This window comes from Rutidosis leptorrhynchoides, chromosome 3 (genome assembly GCF_046630445.1).
Source record: "Rutidosis leptorrhynchoides isolate AG116_Rl617_1_P2 chromosome 3, CSIRO_AGI_Rlap_v1, whole genome shotgun sequence".
Lineage (NCBI taxonomy): Eukaryota > Viridiplantae > Streptophyta > Magnoliopsida > Asterales > Asteraceae > Rutidosis > Rutidosis leptorrhynchoides.
In genome coordinates, this window is record NC_092335.1 from 143,937,430 (window position 1) to 143,957,257 (window position 19,828).

At 38.1% G+C, this 19,828-nt stretch overlaps 1 protein-coding gene across 1 annotated transcript; it reads left to right on the forward strand.

Moving 5' to 3' along the window:
• Positions 1–18,646: 18,646 nt before the first annotated feature.
• LOC139900454 (uncharacterized) lies at positions 18,647–19,540 on the forward strand. The gene is made up of 2 exons (XM_071883226.1): positions 18,647–18,805; positions 18,911–19,540. The coding sequence occupies exons 1-2, from the start codon at positions 18,647–18,649 to the stop codon at positions 19,538–19,540; spliced, it is 789 nt and encodes a 262-aa protein (XP_071739327.1).
• Positions 19,541–19,828: the final 288 nt, after the last annotated feature.

The window sequence follows — 19,828 nt, forward strand, 5'->3', positions numbered from 1 at the left end:
TGCAACAAATGCCACAAGCATCATTTTGGTGAATGTGGCAAGCTAATTTGCCATCGGTGCCAAGGTAGTGGTCATATTGCCAAGTATTGTGGAAGTACCGCCCCCGTCACTCAAAAGGGGCCCGACGTACCAAAGCCGAGTATTTGCTACAAATGTGGCCAATCGGGTCATTTTAGGAATGAATGCCCAAAGAATAAAGCAAAAACCAACGCGCGCCGTTGAACTTACAACATCGACATCTAGGATGCCCGAGACGATGATGGACTAGTCACGGGTACGTTTCTTCACACAAACCGTATATTTCATACTTATTCGATTCGAGTACCGTTAGACGTTTTATAACCAAGGATTTGACTCGTGCTCTTTATATTCCACCTCTTTCCCCCAGATACTACTTAGACGATTTAAGTGACCGACGGAAAAATATTGTGTGCCTATAAATATTATCGGAGGATATACGTTAAGAAATTGAACTCGACACCAATAGAACTAAGGAACTCAAAACCTATTCAGTAAGGAGAAATTGTTGCCCTACATTTATGTATAGATTATTGTGAACTAAGAAATTTTCGGTTGGAAACCGATACCCTCTCCCTCGCATCCATGACCTCATGATTATTTGCACGAATCCCGTATGTTCCAAATCGACCTCCGTTCCGGTTATCATCAATTGGGGGTTAAGTGAGACGATGTCTCCTAAGCCACTTTCCGAACTCGCAACGTTAGTTGTAAATCTCTCTTAGTACCGTTTGATTTATTTAGGGCTCGCCCGTATCCATAAACCTCTTGAACCGCGTATGCAAATTCATATAGACTAATCTGTTATCATATTTATAGATGACATCTTAACCTTTTCAAGTAAAGAAGGAAAACGAACAACATCACCATCTTAAGCTCGAACTTTTGAGAAAAGAGCAACTCTATACCAAAGTCTCTGAGTGAGAATTTCTGTTGAACGAAGTCCAATTTTCTAGACCATGATGTTTATGGTCAGGTCGTTACAATCAATCTCGAAATCAAGCCACATGTAATCAGGAAACTCTCCCAACTCAGACTTGTATTCGTAAAAATCTTAGATCTCACCGGTTGTTACCGAAGATTCATTTCTGACTTTTCTTGTGTTACACAACTTTAAACCTCTTCATGTCTGAGCCTTGAACGTGATTCTTCACACCAACCTTCCTAGCTAAATTCGTATAGCACTAGATGGAACTCAAACATGGAAATATTTCTACTTGAACGCCGAAAGGCATACCCTCTCGACTCAAAATCAACGTAACTAAAATTCGTTATTTTGCGCGAAGAATTCGAATACTAAATTGTGGATCCGATCAACTTTCTCGTCATCACGTACCACACTACATACCTATGTTATTTCACCGTTACCGTCTGATATTACTGGAATTTAAGATAACACACGATCCAACGATACTTCACTCTTCTTTGACTTAACGCCCTTGTATTTCTGATAATCGGCCAACTATTATTCAACCCCGAACTATACAACCACGTGTACTATCTCGTTTCTCTTTCAGACTTCAACTTTTGACAACTAGAGGCACGTTATGGCAACCTCGAGATGCAAGCTCATCCTATTCTAAGTCCTCATTTCACTCCTATCTTTATCACTCGCATTTCCGTTTAAAGAAACTCCTTGTAACATTTCTCCATGGATAGAGAAATTCATCATATTACATTAGTATTCGCCACGAGGGTGAATAGTCCTAACGAACATTTTTTTTCGAACCCTAACTGACTTGTTCAAACATATCTTAAGAGATCCTATTCTAACACAGTGTACCATTGCCAATTACCTCGGATCAAAATACTCGTTTCACTTCTAGTGTTACAAGAAACCTTGGGAACCCGCTTAGACACATGTACCGCGTATCTCCCACAACCGACGAACCGAGCAAACGTACGATTCAATCTTGGAAAGACATGTTACAGACTGGTATTGTCACCTTCAGTAGTTCCTCTTACAACGACAGCTATCACTCGTATATTAACGCAGCACTTTCCGAAACCCTATATGACCGCTAATGTCATACCCCTGTTCATTTAACCAAAGCATCAACCACCGAAATCTGAACTCCATCAAGAAACAACAATTGAGATCGTTCAAGTCCGAGAAGGGCTCGAGACAACCCATTGTCGCCAGAAGAGTTATGCCGAACTTAGATGAAAACCCCACCAAACCCAGTGTGTGACCGCGTAGTATTGAGAAACCGCACTTTGGAAAGGTGTAATTCATTTCGGGAAATCGAGGAAGGTTATATCCGCAATATTGAACCTTTTGAAACCTTGGGGCGTATTGGAGCCGCTTCCTACCATTTAGAACTGCCGACTCAATTAAGTTTCCGTTTACCTTACATTTCGTGTAACAAACTTAGAAACGTGTCCTGCGGAACAGGAACTTGCAATCCTTCTAGATGCACCAGCTATTGATGACAAACTTCTCTTCATAGGAAAACCAGTTGAAACCGGGGATCGTAAAAATCCAAATTCATGAGAACACTCAAGGACGTACCTTCACTTATTCATAGCATTGACATCTCCGGTCTCGAGTGAGAGGTATCGATTATTATTTCCAACTAAATTTCGGGACGAAATTTCTTTTGAGGTGTGGATAATGTAACATCCCGCATTTTTTTCGTTAAATTATTTTAACGCCCGTCTTTTTTTTTTAAATAATACCTTTCGTTATTTAAATTCGTAGTTTCCGTTGACTAACGTTCATAATAATTCCGTCATTTAATTATAACACCTCTCGTTAACTTGCGTTTTAAAAATATTCGATCGGTTAAATCCCGCACCCGCTTCTAAACTCGAGGGACTAAAATTGACACGGGGCAAACTAGTTGACTAGGTCAACTAGTCCACCCCAATCACCACCATTCAATCACCTCCATCTCTCTCTCTTTCTCTCTAGCAAGAACACACACACAAACACCCAATTCAATCATTCATCATCTAAATTCGATCTAGGAGGCTTACAACAAAACAAATTACATATTTGGAATCCTCTCTTCATCCTCTACAATTTGATACCAACTTCATCTCGTTTGGGTAACATTTCTAAAACTCTAGATTTCTCTAAATTCGTGTTTTTGATTTGAAATGGTGTTAGTTAGTGTCTATGGCTCGTGTCTAGCATGAATATATGATTTACTTGCTCGATTTGTTGTTTTGAGTAACTAGTTTGAACATTTGAAATGGGTTTGCTTAATCTTGCATTTTGGAAGATTAAATGTTGTTTGATTGTTAAAGTTCATGTTTTAATTGTGTTACTAGTATCATTAGCTTCGTTTTGATGTATAGGTTGATTAAGGAAACTCCAAAAACATGATTATTGATTTTGAGATGTTTGACTAGGGTTTGATAGTTCTTGACATGAATTTTTGGATGCTTGAATGCCATGAAATGTTAATTGTTAGTGTTTAGTAGTAATGTATGCTTCATTACCTTCAAAACGGCATATCACATGTGTGAATTGGATTCCCGAATCATAAAATACGTTTTACGAACTTGAAACTTTGAAAATAAACCTTTCTTGATCAATTGACGAGTTTTCGGTTATTGTAATTGATGTTTTTGCTTGTGAAAGGTAGTTAGTTGTTTTCCTTGTCAAATTACCTTTCCAACGATATATAGTATGCATTTTGGATGTTTTCGGTTCATAAAATATGTTAATTTGAGTTTTGGTTCGTGACTTGGACCATTTTTCTGCAAACTGCATGTTTCCCAGGTATTGCGCGCCGCGCATATACCCGCGCGCCGCGCAGAATTAGAAATCCCAGATGTTTGCCTTCGTGGTTAAGTTCTGACCAGGATTTACACTTGGGTGCGCGCCGCGCAACCCATAGCGCGCCGCGCATATGCCCAGCTCATTTTTTGTTTTTATTTTTCCTTTCACAAAATGTTTCCCGCTTAACCGTAACTCCGATTAACATGAAACTTGGCCATTCTGCTCATAAATGATTTCTCATCATGGGAAAATTGTCGGATACCCGACCCGACCCCGTTGACTTTTACTTTGACCAAGTTTGACTTTTAGTCAAACTTAACCAAACGATTATACAATCGTTCTAACATACTTAACTACTTGTATCGTGCATGAAACTTGAAAAATTGATTCACATGCTATATTAATCGAGTCGTAACGAGCCATAGGACTAATTGAACATCTTTGACCGTTTGTGCTTACCGATATTGATATAACCTATATGTTTAGGTCAAGACTAGCTTTGTCTTTGCACGCGTTTACTTGTTGAAGTACTTTATTAACTCTCGCGCTCAAGGTGAGATCATAGTCCCACTCTTACTCTTTTTGAACTTACATTTGGGATGAGAAAACATAAACATTTCTTTTACTAAGTGAACACAAGTACAGGAAAACAAACATTCTACATACGAGTTTAGAACAAAATCCTCAATTCGATTATCATTAGTTACACTTGCCGGGTGTAAGCGAGAACTTATGTTGTATGGATCCATATGGGTTTGACAAACCCTCATTCAAACGGTTCGCTACCGTTTACGAATGAAATATATTTTCGAGAAACAGTGTATGTTCTAGCACTAAGTGATGGGGTTCAATGGAAGGAAATGTTAAGCATTGATAATTGGGTGCTCGTGAAACAAACTTTTGGAATGTATTACTATTATTTCATTGATGCAAATCTTGTGGTTCACTTGTACTTACTTACTTAAACCTATGATTTCACCAACGTTTTCGTTGACAGATTTCTATGTTTTTCTCAGGTCTTGCACGATATGTGAAACATGCTTCCGCTTATTATTTGATACTTGCATTGGATGTCGAGTATACATGCTTTTCATGGAGCGTCTTATGACTTTACTTTAAACCGTGTCGCCTAGATTTCCTTTGTACTTATAACCTTGTAACTTAACTTTTGGTTGAACAATTCTTGTAAACTTTGGGAACAATCTTTATTTTGAAATGAAGGCGACATATTTTGGTCAAACTTTGTCTTAAAGACTTATGACCATGCAATGGGACCTACGTAGACGACGCCGTCACTTGACGATTTGTCGGGGTCGCTACAGTGTGAACCTCAATTAATGTATCTTGATCCTCGCACAAAAGAATGCGAGACCGAAGTTCAAAAAATAATGCATATGCAAGAACTTGCGAATAAATTGCCCGATGCATTTACAGATACAAAAAGGGTGACTAAATCATATATACCAGCAGCAAATGCTCCAGCTCGAATTAAAATTTCAAAAACTTGCAATAATGTCATTCTTGAGTCTTTGCCACGCCAGAAACGTGGGAGACCAATTGGTTCCAAAGACAAAAATCCTCGAAAAAGAAAATCAGCTGATAATGAGGTAAAAGAAAGTGTTCAAGAAGAACTACAAATCAATACTCCTTCTGTAGAGGGGATTGATGATGTCAATACGGAATTTTCAATCAATTATGCACATTCAAAAATGTTATGGAACCGAAATGAAATGAAAAATCTTGATGAGATATTTTCATATAATGTTGCATATGACATCATGAATGATGATGATGATGATCCAGAACCAAAATCTGTCATGGAATGTCAAAATAGACATGATTGGGATCATTGGAAAGGAGCAATACGAGCTGAATTTGAATCGCTCAATAAAAGAAAAGTTTTCGGATCTATCGTTCTCACACCTAAAGATGTGAAACCTGTGGGATATAGATGGGTTTTTGTGCGAAAAAGAAATGAGAAAAATGAAGTTACAAGGTATAAAGCTAGACTTGTAGCTCAAGGTTTTTCTCAAAGACCAGGAATTGATTATGAGGAAACTTATTCTCCTGTTATGGATGCAATTACTTTTAGATACTTAATCAGCCTGGCAGTTTCTAAAAATTTAGAAATGCATCTCATGGATGTTGTGACTGCTTATCTTTATGGATCACTTGATAGTGATATATATATGAAGATACCTGAAGGATTTAAGGTATCAGAAGCAACCAATGCAAAACCCAAAGAAATGTACTCAATCAAGTTACAAAGGTCTTTATATGGGTTGAAACAATCGGGTCGCATGTGGTATAAACGATTAAGTGATTACTTGATAAGCAAAGGGTATACTAATAATCTTATTTGCCCATGTGTTTTCATTAAGAAAACAACATCCGGATATGTGATCATAGCTGTTTATGTTGATGATCTTAATATCATAGGTACAAATAAAGAGATCCATGAAGCCATTCAACTTCTAAAGAAAGAATTTGAAATGAAAGATCTCGGAAAAACCAAGTATTGCCTTGGTTTACAAATTGAACATATGCCTAATGGTTTACTTGTACATCAAACAACATATACTGAAAAGATTTTAAAACGTTTTAATATGGACAAGGCAAAACCATTAAGTACTCCTATGGTTGTTAGATCACTTAATGTTGACACTGATCCATTTCGTCCCTGTGAAGATCATGAAGATATCCTGGGACCAGAAGTACCATATCTTAGTGCAATTGGAGCTCTTATGTATCTTACAAATTGTACAAGACCTGACATTTCTTTTGCAGTTAATTTGCTGGCAAGATTCAGCTCAGCTCCTACCAAAAGACACTGGAATGGGATCAAACACATATTTCGATACCTTCGAGGAACTACTGATTTAGGATTATTTTATTCTAACAATTCAAAACAAAATTTAGTTGGTTATGCAGATGCAGGTTATTTATCTGATCCACATAAAGCCAAATCTCAAACTGGATATGTATTCCTAAATGGCGGTACCGCAATATCATGGCGTTCTCAAAAACAAACACATGTTGCAACATCATCAAATCATGCTGAAGTGATTGCATTACATGAAGCTACTCGGGAATGTTTTTGGTTGAGATCAATGACACAACTCATTACTGATTCTTGTGGACTAGAACGCGATAAAAGCCCAACAACTATCTATGAAGATAATGCAGCTTGCATAGCATAGATGAAAGAAGGGTATATCAAAAGTGACCGAACGAAACACATACCTCCTAGATTCTTCTCTTACACTCAAGATCTCATCAAAGACAACCAGATTGAAATGAGACATGTTCAATCTAGCAAAAACTCTGCTGATCTTTTCACCAAAGCACTTCCAACTGCTATTTTCAGAACGCATGTTCACAATATTGGCATGAGGCATGTTCAAAACATGTGACGACTCAACGATGTCTACTTGAGGGGGAGTCAACTCTATGCTGCACTCTTTTTCCCTTGGCTAAAGTTTTTATCCCACTGGGTTTTTCTTTAGCAAGGTTTTTAACGAGGCAGTACTAAGTTTCTCTTTAATAATTTGTCATCCAAGGGGGAGTGTTATGATAAAGACATAAAGTGGATGACAAACTATGTTCATGATCACGGGTGTATTATTATTTCACCTAACTGCACGGTAAAATTTATAGTATAAATATAGGATCGAATGTAATGAGTTTTTGCACCATTCACTTCAATAAGATTTATTACTCTCTCCTTTCTCTTTAATATCAGTAGTCCATAACCAAGAGTCAGATCACTAAAGGTAGTTATAAACTTTTTAAATTATAACAAAAATGAAATACTTAATTTTTGTAGTTGGAACATCATCATCTCTTAGACGTATTATCTTTTAAAGCCATTTTTTTTTACAATATAGAATGAGTTCTTTGAAAACCATATAGGAGTTCTTTTCTGATAGAGAGTGAATTTAATACACTGCTACGCCTAGGGGTGTTCAAAATATCCGAATCCGAAATTCGAATCCGAAATCCGAATCCGAATTATCCGAAATCCGAATCCGAAATTATCCGAAAAATCTGATATCCGAAAATCGGATATCCGATTTTTCGGATTGAGTTCTTAAAATTTTCGGATATTCGGATATCCGAATATCCGAAAATTTCTAAAAATCCGAAAAAATCTGAAAAATATCCGAAATTTCCGAAAATTATCCGAATATCCGGTAAATTATGCGAAAATATTCGAAGTTCTTCAAAAATATCGGATATTCGGATAATCCGATATATCCGAATCCGAAATTTCAGATATCCGAAATTTCGGATTCGGATTTCGGATGGGGTTTTTCACTATCTGAAAATTCGGATATCCGAAAATTCGGATATCCAAAAATGAACACCCCTAGCTACGCGTACACTGCTACGCCAAAGTTTATAATGGTAAAAAGTTGAACAAATTTGATCAAATAAACCCTCCCCCCCCCCTCGAAATTAGAAAAGCACATCTAACGTTTTTGTTATATTTTGGAGAGAAACTAGTTCAGGTCCGCCCGCGTGATGCGGCGGAGGCTTTTGGTCCGGTTCGAATGTAGTTAGTTTCGTTTTGTTGATAAAAGTATTTCGAGTCTAACGGTGCTGGCGAAAAAATTTAACTCACGACGAGCAGGAGGATACGGGTTGTCGTTGTGTTTAGCGTTTTTTAAAAGTGTCCGTTTCGAGCGCAATTTTTTTCGCTTTGTTCATAAAATTATTTTGAGTATGACGCTGCTGGTGGAAAAATTTAACTCGTGGCGAGCGGGAAGATACGGGCTGTCGTTGTGTTCAACGTTTTTTAAAAAGTGTCCTTTTCGAACGTACCTAGTTTCGTTTTGTTCATAAAATTATTTCGAGTTTAACGTTATGGTCGGTGAAATTTAACTCGGGTCGAGGAGGAAGATACGGGCTGTCGAAGTGGTTGGGTGGAGTTTGTTTTGTAGTTTAGAAAAATGACAGTTTACACCCCTGGAGGTTGGGGTATTTTTTGTAAGTTATTTATAGTTGAGGGGGGTTTTTAAAATTTTTTGGGAGCAAGTTTTGTTCAATGTTGTTTTGACCGATTTTTGCTTTAGTTGGGGCTGAAAGGAGACATATTCTCACGAGGTTTAGGATTTAAAAAATAAAAGGGGTAAATAAAGATAAACAGAAAGATGTTACCGTAGTAATTAATAAATAATCAGTCAATAAGCTATAGCAATAACTACATGCTCCGATTAATCAGTCAAATACTTTAGTGTAGAATATCTCGAATTGTTACTGTAGAATATAGCAATAACTACAAGCTATAGCAATAACTTCACCCCAATTGTTACTGTAGAATATCTCGAATACTTGGTGAGATTTGTAAGAGTGAAAACTTAAGCGGTTTTACTGTCAAATATCTTGGAGGTCATGATCTTATCCTTATATACGACGATAAACGACCTGCTCTAGAGGTGCTTAATAATTCACAACACCCGCTTTGGAATTGGCTAGATGACATTAATCCATGGGATCCTGCTGAGTACACTTCGTCAAGTTGTCTTGCCTATATCAACATCTTTGGGTCCCAATCACTTGTTGGTTGGAATCAACTTTTAAAGACATAGCTAGCAATTGGGGTGAAGTGATCGAAACTTTTAACTGCTCCATCACAGACGAGGACAATCAAGATTTATCACACGGTTCTATTATTATCAAAACCAAAAGTTTTAAGCCGATCAACACCCAAGCTATCATCACTCACGAAGACTCCAAACAGGCCAAAGTTTTTATCACGGAAGTCCACAATTTCTCTCTGTTTGATTTTCATGAAGATTTCACCTCTGAGTGTGATGTTGAATCACAATTAGAGGAACCTATCTTCGACGAAGAATCACATATGGATGGAGAACGATCCATTGAAGGTAACGGTCCCAAAAATTGTTCAAAAAATTTATATGAGCTTGATGAACCTCCGATTCAAAAGAACATTGTTTTCGGTCAGTTTTTCGGCAATAATCTATCGGAAAACCAAACTCCTCCTAGATCATCAAAGCGAATGGGGACCGCCTACTTCCAACCACCACACATTAATTGCTCTGTTTCCCCTAACCGCTCACAATCCAATGGCTCGCAAGTTAATAATGATAGCAATAATGACCTTGAAAAGGCACCTGAATCGACATCCCAGAATCAATATTACATGCCCAACATTTTTTAGCCCAATGATAAACCCAACTCACCTTTTACTACATCCGCCAGCCCATCTTCTAATCCTCCTGATGTGGGCTCTCCTTTCGAACCTATACCTAAGCCCAATACAGATCCCACCCAGCCCGTTAACCCACATAACAGCCCGCCCACCATCTCTATTAAAAATCCAAATTCACAACATGGTACCTCCGACCCTCACCCCAACTCACCGATTGACTTCATGCCTGCTCATCATCCGGTACGAACCTCGATCACCTCCTCAGATCCCTTCATCCTTAACGATTTACTTAATATTGGTCAAGCTAAAGCTAAAAAGAAACAAACTTCCAAAAATAATAATAAAAATATCCCAGTTCCTAAAGCCAAAGGTCACCCTTTCAAAAGAACCATTAATGATGACATACCTTAACGCTAAACCTACTTCCCAACCCACCATCAAAAATCCTCAAAACATTATGAAAAATGACCTCGTTCGAATATTCTCCACATAAAACACAACTCGCTCGTAGTGGTCAAAAGCTTAGATTTTCGCAACTCACCGAACGTAACAGGTCTTCATCTCTTACCAACGGGAATAACCAGAATTGTGCTCGTGTTACCAGTTCTGCAACAATTAAAAGGCAGCCTAAGGCCCCTGCGGCTAATTCAAACACAAACAGTCTAGACACGAATGAATTTGGGCAAAGCATCGGGACCCGTTGGAATAACAGATAATCATCAGATAATCCACTCCATCTGACTCTTCGTCTTTTTATAAGTTTTTTTTTCTAATGTGTACGATCTCTCTTAATATTCGAGGTATTGGGCAATTGGGTATAATTACTTGGCTTAAACGTATTTGCGTGGATCTTTCCAATGTTGGCTCTATTCCTTCATCCATCACGCCTCAATACATAGCGCATCTCACGAAGCATTATCCTCCAATGGGGTCGTTATCACCCATTGTTCCTGGCCGTTTAGACCGAGCCAACCGTTCTCCCGGCGGGAAGGTGGTTGTATACAGCGTAGTTTTTGAGCGTGGGAATCTGCGTATCCCGCCTACAAATTTCTTTATGCGCGTGCTTTCGCATTTTAACATAGGTATGGGTCAGCTAGACCCTTAATGATACGCGTATCTCTGTGCCTAGCGCATCGTGCGTATCACATGCTGGTTGCATGTATAACATGTCTCGCATTGTGTCTATTGCGTGCAGTCGGTAAACTCTTGCTTAGCAAATAAGTAAGATGGCCAACAAAGCATATCTTATCCTAAAATAACTGAAATCTTGTTCCTAACTATAATACCCATATTTATGGGAATGATATGAGAGGATCTAGAGTCGTTTAAGGATACATCTAGAGTTAGGGTTTAGCTATAAATATAACCCTAAACCTAGCTCAGGATCATCGAATAACAATTATCATTTTCTGTATTACTCGATTAACGATTGCATCCAGAAAACACTATACGATAACATGTATGTTCATTATGAACTGTAACCCTACGAAACCACCCAAGTGGCCATTATTGCGGGTAAGCCATTAATGGTGAACTAAGTCGTTAATCACCCTTTCGTAGATCATCATCTCAATAAGGTTATTTACGGTAACAATTGACTGGAGATTAACACTATAATGTTCTTAAACACTCCCACATGGCACTCAACATATGATCAGTCCTCTGCGACAGATTTATGTTCGATCAAATGGCGTCATCCGTGGGACCATAAATATAAATGTATAAGAAGTTTGTTTGTTACGAACGATTAGCTTTCAAGCTTCTGATCTTTTTATGGTTTGTTCCTGTAACAGGTACTAAGCTATGGGAGGAGGAAACAAGTCTGGTAAATATCAGTCCCGTCATCAGGCATTCAGCCCGACCAGATCAAAAAACTAGGAGTAAATACCTACTTCACAAAAGAAACCTGATGCATGGGCAGACAAGACCTCTGAGAAAGCAAAAAAGTTGTCAGACACCGTCCCACCAGTATTCGAAGAGGTTCCACCTAAGAAACTTGCGTATTGAATGTCGGGTGATGAGGACGATGAAGAAGACGAAGAAGCTGGATTCGAGAAGGAAACCCCAATTACAACGGTGGGTCCATCCCGATATATTCAACGCCAAAGTCAACAGTTAATACTAGGCGGATCATGACACCTGCAAGTGCATGCGAGTGGTTGTACAAGGAAAACATCGAGCTCAGCGAGCCGACGAATGCCAAGACTCCACTTGATAACGTGCACTTCCGGTAATATACCTCGCCGATCCCAAAGCTTTCTACTTTCTTTACCCCAGGTGGTTCGTCCGAGCGCGCCCGCATTTCTGCAGGTGAGGATAGAAAGAAGAGTCAGGAAAGTTTGCTCAACATCTTGGCTGAAGCTGCGCCAGATGAGTACACCCATGCGTTCAACGTGCCTAACTGGGGCGAAGAAATCTTAAACAAATTTTATGCCAGGATAATACGCCATAAAGTTAAACCTTTTATGGAGGTCGCACCTGTTAATAAAAAGTTCACACCCCACATCGCTAACTACGTGCCCGCGTCACCACCAGTTATCCCGTTGACTATAGGATGGTACGATGGCACGACAGATACCGATGTTTTTTTTAGAAAGATACGAGGGGACTGCCCGTGCGCAAGCATGGAATGATGAAATCAAGTGTCTTGAATTTCAAACTTTAGTTCAAGGTGTTGCGAGAGAGTGGTTCAACAATTTATGATCTCCCCTTGTTAGCTCGTATAGTGATCTTCGCGCATGCTTCCTGATGAATTTCCATAACATGCACGCTCGGAAGAGGACGCATGTAGAGTTTCATGAAATTAGGCAGGGGGCAAGAGAATCTCTTGGTCAGTTTATTGATCGCTATACAAAGGAAGTATCTAAGATGGCGGGTCTGCCAGAAAGCCCGAAAGTTTCAGGGTTTATTTATGGGCTCTGCAGGGAAAGACATCTTACCCTATGGCAGCATCTGCGCATGAAGGTCCCCGATACTTTAGCAAAAGCAATTAAAGAAGTGCACTAGCATATGCGTGCGAGGGAAGATACCAATTGGCACGGCACCAAGTATCATGATGGGAAAAGTGGCAAAGATGATGATTCTAATCAGGGGTCCACCGGTGGGTCAAAGTGCAAAAGTGACAGTTCTGGCCAGAGTTATGGCTCGTCAAGGCACAACATTAAGTTCCGAAGATCAAGCACGGGAGCCGATCAAGGGAAGGGACACTTTCCAAACCAGAACTTCGCAATTATGCGCGAATTGAATAAAACTCCTAAGGAAATCTTGGCTACTGAGCCTATCTGCTTAATGTTCTCTGAGCCTGGCAAGATGTCAGAATATGCCAGGCGCGATAAATCCACGTTCTGCGAGTTCCATAATGACTATCGCCATGAAATCGATTGGTGTAAATCTTTTATTAAAAAGGTTGTACAGTGCCTCAGGAGAGGTGAGCTCAACCATTTGAAACCTACAAAAAAGTAGGGACCTTCTTCGCAGAATCAAGCGCCTGATAAGGGCGCGCCAAATCCAAAAAAGAATGCTGACAAGAGCACCGATAAAACGATCAGCATGGTGCACGCTTGGCACACGGGACAAAGGCGAAAAGCCGAACAGTTAGAGAAGTGGGAGATAGAACCAATATCTTTTCCGCCCATGCAGACCGTAAATCTGTCACATGCACCGATTGTTATCAAGGGGCGTGTTATCGATTGTGGATACATTGTTAAGAGATTAAATGTTGATACGAGGAGCAGCATTGATGTTATGTACGAGCACTGCTTCATGCAGCTACCAGAGGAAATCAAGTCAAAATTACGCGTGCTAACTACTGTGCTCTCTGGGTTTTTTGGGGAGTCGGCATGGCCGTTGGGGTGCATTGAACTCGAATTGGAATTAGCAGATGATAATGATCCCTCTCACTCTCGAGCTGTACCCATCGAATTTTGCGTGGTACGCTCTTACTCTTGTTACAATGCGCTTTTGGGTAGAGTTACTTTGCAGAAGTTTGGCGCGGTACCTTCAACAGTTCATGGTATGATAAAATTCCCAACCAAGCAAGGAATAGCAACCATCTGGATGGAGTCTGGAAGGGCGCTTTGTTCATCCATCGCACCATCAGAATCGCTTCCTACCATTGATGAACAAATGCGAAGCTGCTCTATTATCGTCAACCCAAAGCACCCAGACAAGCGAATTCAGATTGAGGGCAGCTTATCCAACAATGTTAAAGTCATGTTTTGGAATATGCTGATAACCAATATGGATGTTTTTGCATGGCGTGAAGAGGAAATGACGGGGGTACCTCGCGAAATAGCAGAGCATAAGTTAAATGCTAGCCCAAGTTTAACTCCGGTGCGACAAAAGAAAAGACCTATGGCCCCGGAAAGAAGCGAGTGGCTGCGAATGGAGGTAGAAAAGTTAGTGAATGCGAACATACTTAGAGAGGTGCACTATCAAATTTGGGTGGCAAATCCTGTCTTAGTCAAGAAAGCTGATGATTCATGGCACATGTGTGTTGATTTCAAGGATATTAACAAAGCATGCCCCAAAGACAACTATCCTCTCCCGGAGATAGATTGGAAGGTTGAATCATTATCTGGGTTCAGATTTAAATGTTTCTTGGATGCGTACAAGGGGTACCATCAGATTCAGATGGCAAAGGCTGATGAGGACAAGACTGCGTTCCATACGGATCAAGGTATCTATTGTTACACAAAGATGACCTTTGGACTGTAAACGAGGGCACGACCTATCAGCGGGTGGTTGATGCTACGTTCAAAGATCAAATCTGAAATGTCCCATTCATATTGATTATAAACGTTCCATATTAATTGATTTAGTCGCGAGGTTTTGACCTCTATATGAGACGTTTTTCAAAGACTGCATTCATTTTTAAAACAACCATAACCTTTATTTTATCTATAAAGGTTTAAAAAGCATTACGTAGATTATCAAATAATGATAATCTAAAATATACCGTTTACACATGACCATTACATAATGGTTTACAATAAGAATATATTACATCAAAAATAAGTTTCTTGAATGCGGTTTTTACATAATATCATACAAGCATGGACTCCAAATCTTGTCCTTATTTTAGTATGCAACAGCGGAAGCTCTTAATAATCACCTGAGAATAAACATGCTTAAAACGTCAACAAAAATGTTGGTGAGTTATAGATTTAACCTATATATTATCAAATCATAATAATAGACCACAAGATTTCATATTTCAATATACAACCCATACATAGAGATAAAATTCATTCATATGGTGAACACCTGGTAACCGACATTAACAAGATGCATATATAAGAATATCCCCATCATTCCAGGACACCCTTCGGATATGATATAAATTTTGAAGTACTAAAGCATCCGGTACTTTGGATGGGGTTTGTTAGGCCCAATAGATATATCTTTAGGATTCGCGTCAATTAGGGTGTCTGTTCCCTAATTCTTAGATTACCAGACTTAATAAAAAGGGGCATATTCGATTTCGATAATTCAACCATAGAATGTAGTTTCACGTACTTGTGTCTATTTTGTAAATCATTTATAAAACCTGCATGTATTCTCATCCCAAAAATATTAGATTTTAAAAGTGGGACTATAACTCACTTTCACAGATTTTTACTTTGTCGGGAAGTAAGACTTGGCCACTGGTCGATTCACGAACCTATAACAAATATGTACATATATATCAAAGTATGTTCAAAATATATTTACAACACTTTTAATACATTTTGATGTTTTAAGTTTATTAAGTCAGTTGTCCTCGTTAGTAACCTACAACTAGTTGTCCAAAGTTAGATGTACAGAAAAAAATTGATATATATTATCTTGAATCAATCCACGACCCAGTGTATACACGTCTCATGCTAGATCACAACTGAAAGTATATATATTTTTGGAATCAACCTCAACCCTGTATAGCTAACTCCCACATTACTGCATATAGAGTGTCTATGGTTGTTCCAAATATTATATACACATGGGTCGATATGATATGTCAAAACATTTGCATACGTGTCTATGGTATCCCAAGATTACATAATATATTAGAATACATGTATAATACAATATAAGTTAGCTAGGATATGATTAATATAGATTTGTTACCAATTTTCACGTAGCTACAACAAGAAAAAATATCCAATCTTGTTTTACCCATAACTTATTCGTTTTAAATCCGTTTTGAGTGAATCAAATTGCTATGGTTTCATATTGAACTCTATTTTATGAATCTAGACAGAAAAAGTATAGGTTTATAGTCGGAAATATAAGTTACAAGTCGTTTTTGTAAAGGTAGTCATTTCAGTCGAAAGAACGACGTCTAGATGACCATTTTGGAAAACATACTTCCACTTTGAGTTTAACCATAATTTTTGGATATAGTTTCATGTTCATAAGAAAAATCATTTTCCCAGAATAACAACTTTTAAATCAAAGTTTATCATAGTTTTTAATTAACTAACCCAAAACAGCCCGCGGTTTTACTACGACGGCGTATATCCGGTTTTACGGTGTTTTTCGTGTTTTCAGGTTTTAAATCATTAAGTTAGCATATCATATAGATATAGAATATGTGTTAAGTTGATTTTAAAAGTCAAGTTAGAAGGATTAACTTTTTTTACAAACAAGTTTAGAATTAACTAAACTATGTTCTAGTGATTACATGTTCAAATCTTCGAATAAGATAGTTTTATATGTATGAATCGAATGATGTTATGAACATCATTACTATCTCAAGTTTAGTAGGTAAACCTACTGAAAGTGATAAGAAATGATCTAGCTTCAAAGGATCTTGGATGGCTTGAAAGTTCTTGAAGTAGAATCATGACACGAAAACAAGTTCAAGTAAGATTTCCACTCGAAATAAGATTGTTATAGTTATAGAAATTGAATCAAAGTTTGAATATGAGTATTAACTTGTATTAGAAATATATCTTACTATAAATAAGAAAGATTTCTTGAGGTTGGATGATCACTCTACAAGATTGGAAGTAAGCTAGCAAACTTAGAAGTATTCTTGATTTTATGAAACTAGAACTTGTAGAATTTATAAAGAACACTTAGAACTTGAAGATAGAACTTGAGAGAGATCAATTAGATGAAGAAAATTTAAGAATGAAAGTGTTTATAGGTGTTTTTGGTCGTTGGTATATGGATTAGATATAAAGGATGTGTAATTTTGTTTACATGTAAATAAGTCATGAATGATTACTCATATTTTGTAATTTTATGAGATATTTCATGCTAGTTGCCAAATGATGGTTCCCACATGTGTTAGGGGACTCACATGGGCTGCTAATAGATGATCATTGGAGTGTATATACCAATAGTACATACATCTAAAAGCTGTGTATTGTACGAGTACGAATACGGGTGTATACGAGTAGAATTGTTGATGGAACTGAACGAGGATGTAATTGTAAGCATTTTTGTTAAGTAGAAGTATTTTGATAAGTGTCTTGAAGTCTTTCAAAAGTTTATGAATACATATTAAAACACTACATGTATATACATTTTAACTGAGTCGTTAAGTCATCGTTAGTCGTTACATGTAAATGTTGATTTGAAACCTTTAAGTTAACGATCTTGTTAAATGTTGTTAACCCATTGTTTATTAAATCAAATGAGATGTTAAATTATTACATTATCATGATATCATGATGTATTAATATATCTTAATATGATATATATACATTAAATGTCGTTACAACGATAATCGTTACATATATGTCTCGTTTCAAAATCATTAAGTTAGTAGTCTTATTTTTACATATGTAGTTCATTGTTAATATACTTAATGATATGTTTACTTATCATAATATCATGTTAACTATATATATATATATATATATATATATATATATATATATATATATATATATATATATATATATATATATATATATATATATATATATATATATATATATCCATATATATGTCATCATATAGTTTTTACAAGTTTTAACGTTCGTGAATCACCGGTCAACTTGGATGGTCAAATGTCTATATGAAACCTATTTCAATTAATCAAGTCTTAACAAGTTTGATTGCTTAATATGTTAGAAACACTTAATCATGTAAATAACAATTTCATTTAATATATATAAACATGGAAAAGTTCGGGTCACTACAAAATCGGTAGGAACCTTGAAGCTTATGTCGACGATTTGGTTATCAAAAGCAATACAAAAGTGCAACTACTGGATGACATGCCCGAAACGTTCAACTCCCTGCGCAAAATCAACATGAAACTAAACCCCGCAAAGTGTATTTTTGGGGAAGAAGAGGGAAAATTGTTGGGGCACATAGTAACCCCAAGAGGAATCCGTGCAAATCCCAATAAAATTGAAGCGGTGGAACAGATGCAGTCACCGAAATTCAGGAAAAGAAGTTCAAAGTCTGACAGGAAAATTAGCGGCGCTAACACACTTCCTGTCAAAAGCAGCATAGAGGTCTTTGCCATTCTTCCAGACTTTAAGAACTCATTGAAAAAGTCAGACTTCAAGTGGACAGAGGAGGCCGAGAAAGCTTTTCTAGAGATGAACTGCCTACTTTAACCACGCCTATGGTGGGAGAAACATTGATGCTGTATCTTGCGACTTCGAAGGATGCCATAAGCTCTGTTCTTGTCACAGATAGGGGCAGATATGTATCATGCTTTGTTTATTTTTTATACGGATAGAAAGTTATATGTTTATGTGTTCTCTAAAACACACGTACAGATGCCTGTATACTTTGTCAGTAAGGTGCTTAGTGGTAGGGAGGTCAATTACACCCTAATGGAAAAGCTGGTATGCGCGCTTGTGCACACAGCTCGTAGGTTGTGTCGATACTTCCAAGCGCATCCTATAGTGGTATTGACTGACCAACCCATAAGACAGGTACAAGTTGCGGAACGTGCTACCTATGTATAACGCAGTCTTATAAGTCACTTTTAGTGTGCATGGATTAGGTGCGACATACTGACAACAATTGTATCATCACAGGTGCTGTACAAACCTGAGGTTTCGGGGCAATTGGCTAAGTGGGCCATAGAATTGGGGGAGCACGAAATAAACTTCTCTCTGCGGACCGCGGTCAAAGGACAGATATTGGCTGATTACTTGGCCGAAACTACGATCGAGATAGAAGCGTCAAAGGAGAGTATCACAACCGAACCTCTGGAAAGTCAACCTTGGGAGTTGTATACTGATGGAGCTTGTGGCCCGGAGGGTTCAGGCGCAGGGTTAGTTCTGACAAGTTCGGAGGGGGAAGAGTATGCTTATGCGCTTCGATTCGCGTTCGCAGCCACGTACAATGAATCAGAGTATGAAGCACTACTATTAGAAATGCGTATAGTGCAGCAGTTGGGTATTAAGTTTTTGGATGCGTACGTTGACTCGCAACTCGTGGCAAATCAAGTTAATGGGTTATTTGAGGAACATGATGCCTTTATGCAAAGCTACCTGGTACTTGTGCAGAAGATGATAGAAGAGTTCGTCATGTTCAGACTAACGCAGGTAGCTAGGGGTCAGAATAAGAAAGCAGATGCACTTAGCAAGTTGGCTTCTCTAGCCTTTGATCACTTGCGCAAAAAATGTATGGGTGGAGGAATTGACACAAAAGTCTATAGATGAGAAGTCTACCATCGCACCTATCTAGGAGGAAAGCTCGAACTGGATGACACCCATACTTAAGCTTTTAATAGAAGGAATGCTCCCTACAGACGAAAAGGAAGCGAGAAAGGTACGCATGAAAGGGCCAATGTACACTTTGGTGGATGGATCCCTTTACATAAAGTCGTTCCTTGGGCCAAGCCTGCTATGTATTGGTCCAAATCAAGCGAAAGAAGTGCTCAGAGAGATTCATGAAGGGTATTGCGCTCTACACTCCGGCTATCGGACTATTGCCACAAAGGTTATGCG

Bases quoted from the DNA above. Each gene is read 5' to 3' on its own strand.
- LOC139900454 (XM_071883226.1), top strand. From the start codon at position 18,647: ATGCCTGTATACTTTGTCAGTAAGGTGCTTAGTGGTAGGGAGGTCAAT. The intron at 18,806-18,910 runs GTACAAGTTGCG...GTATCATCACAG, and splicing joins CTGACCAACCCATAAGACAG to GTGCTGTACAAACCTGAGGT.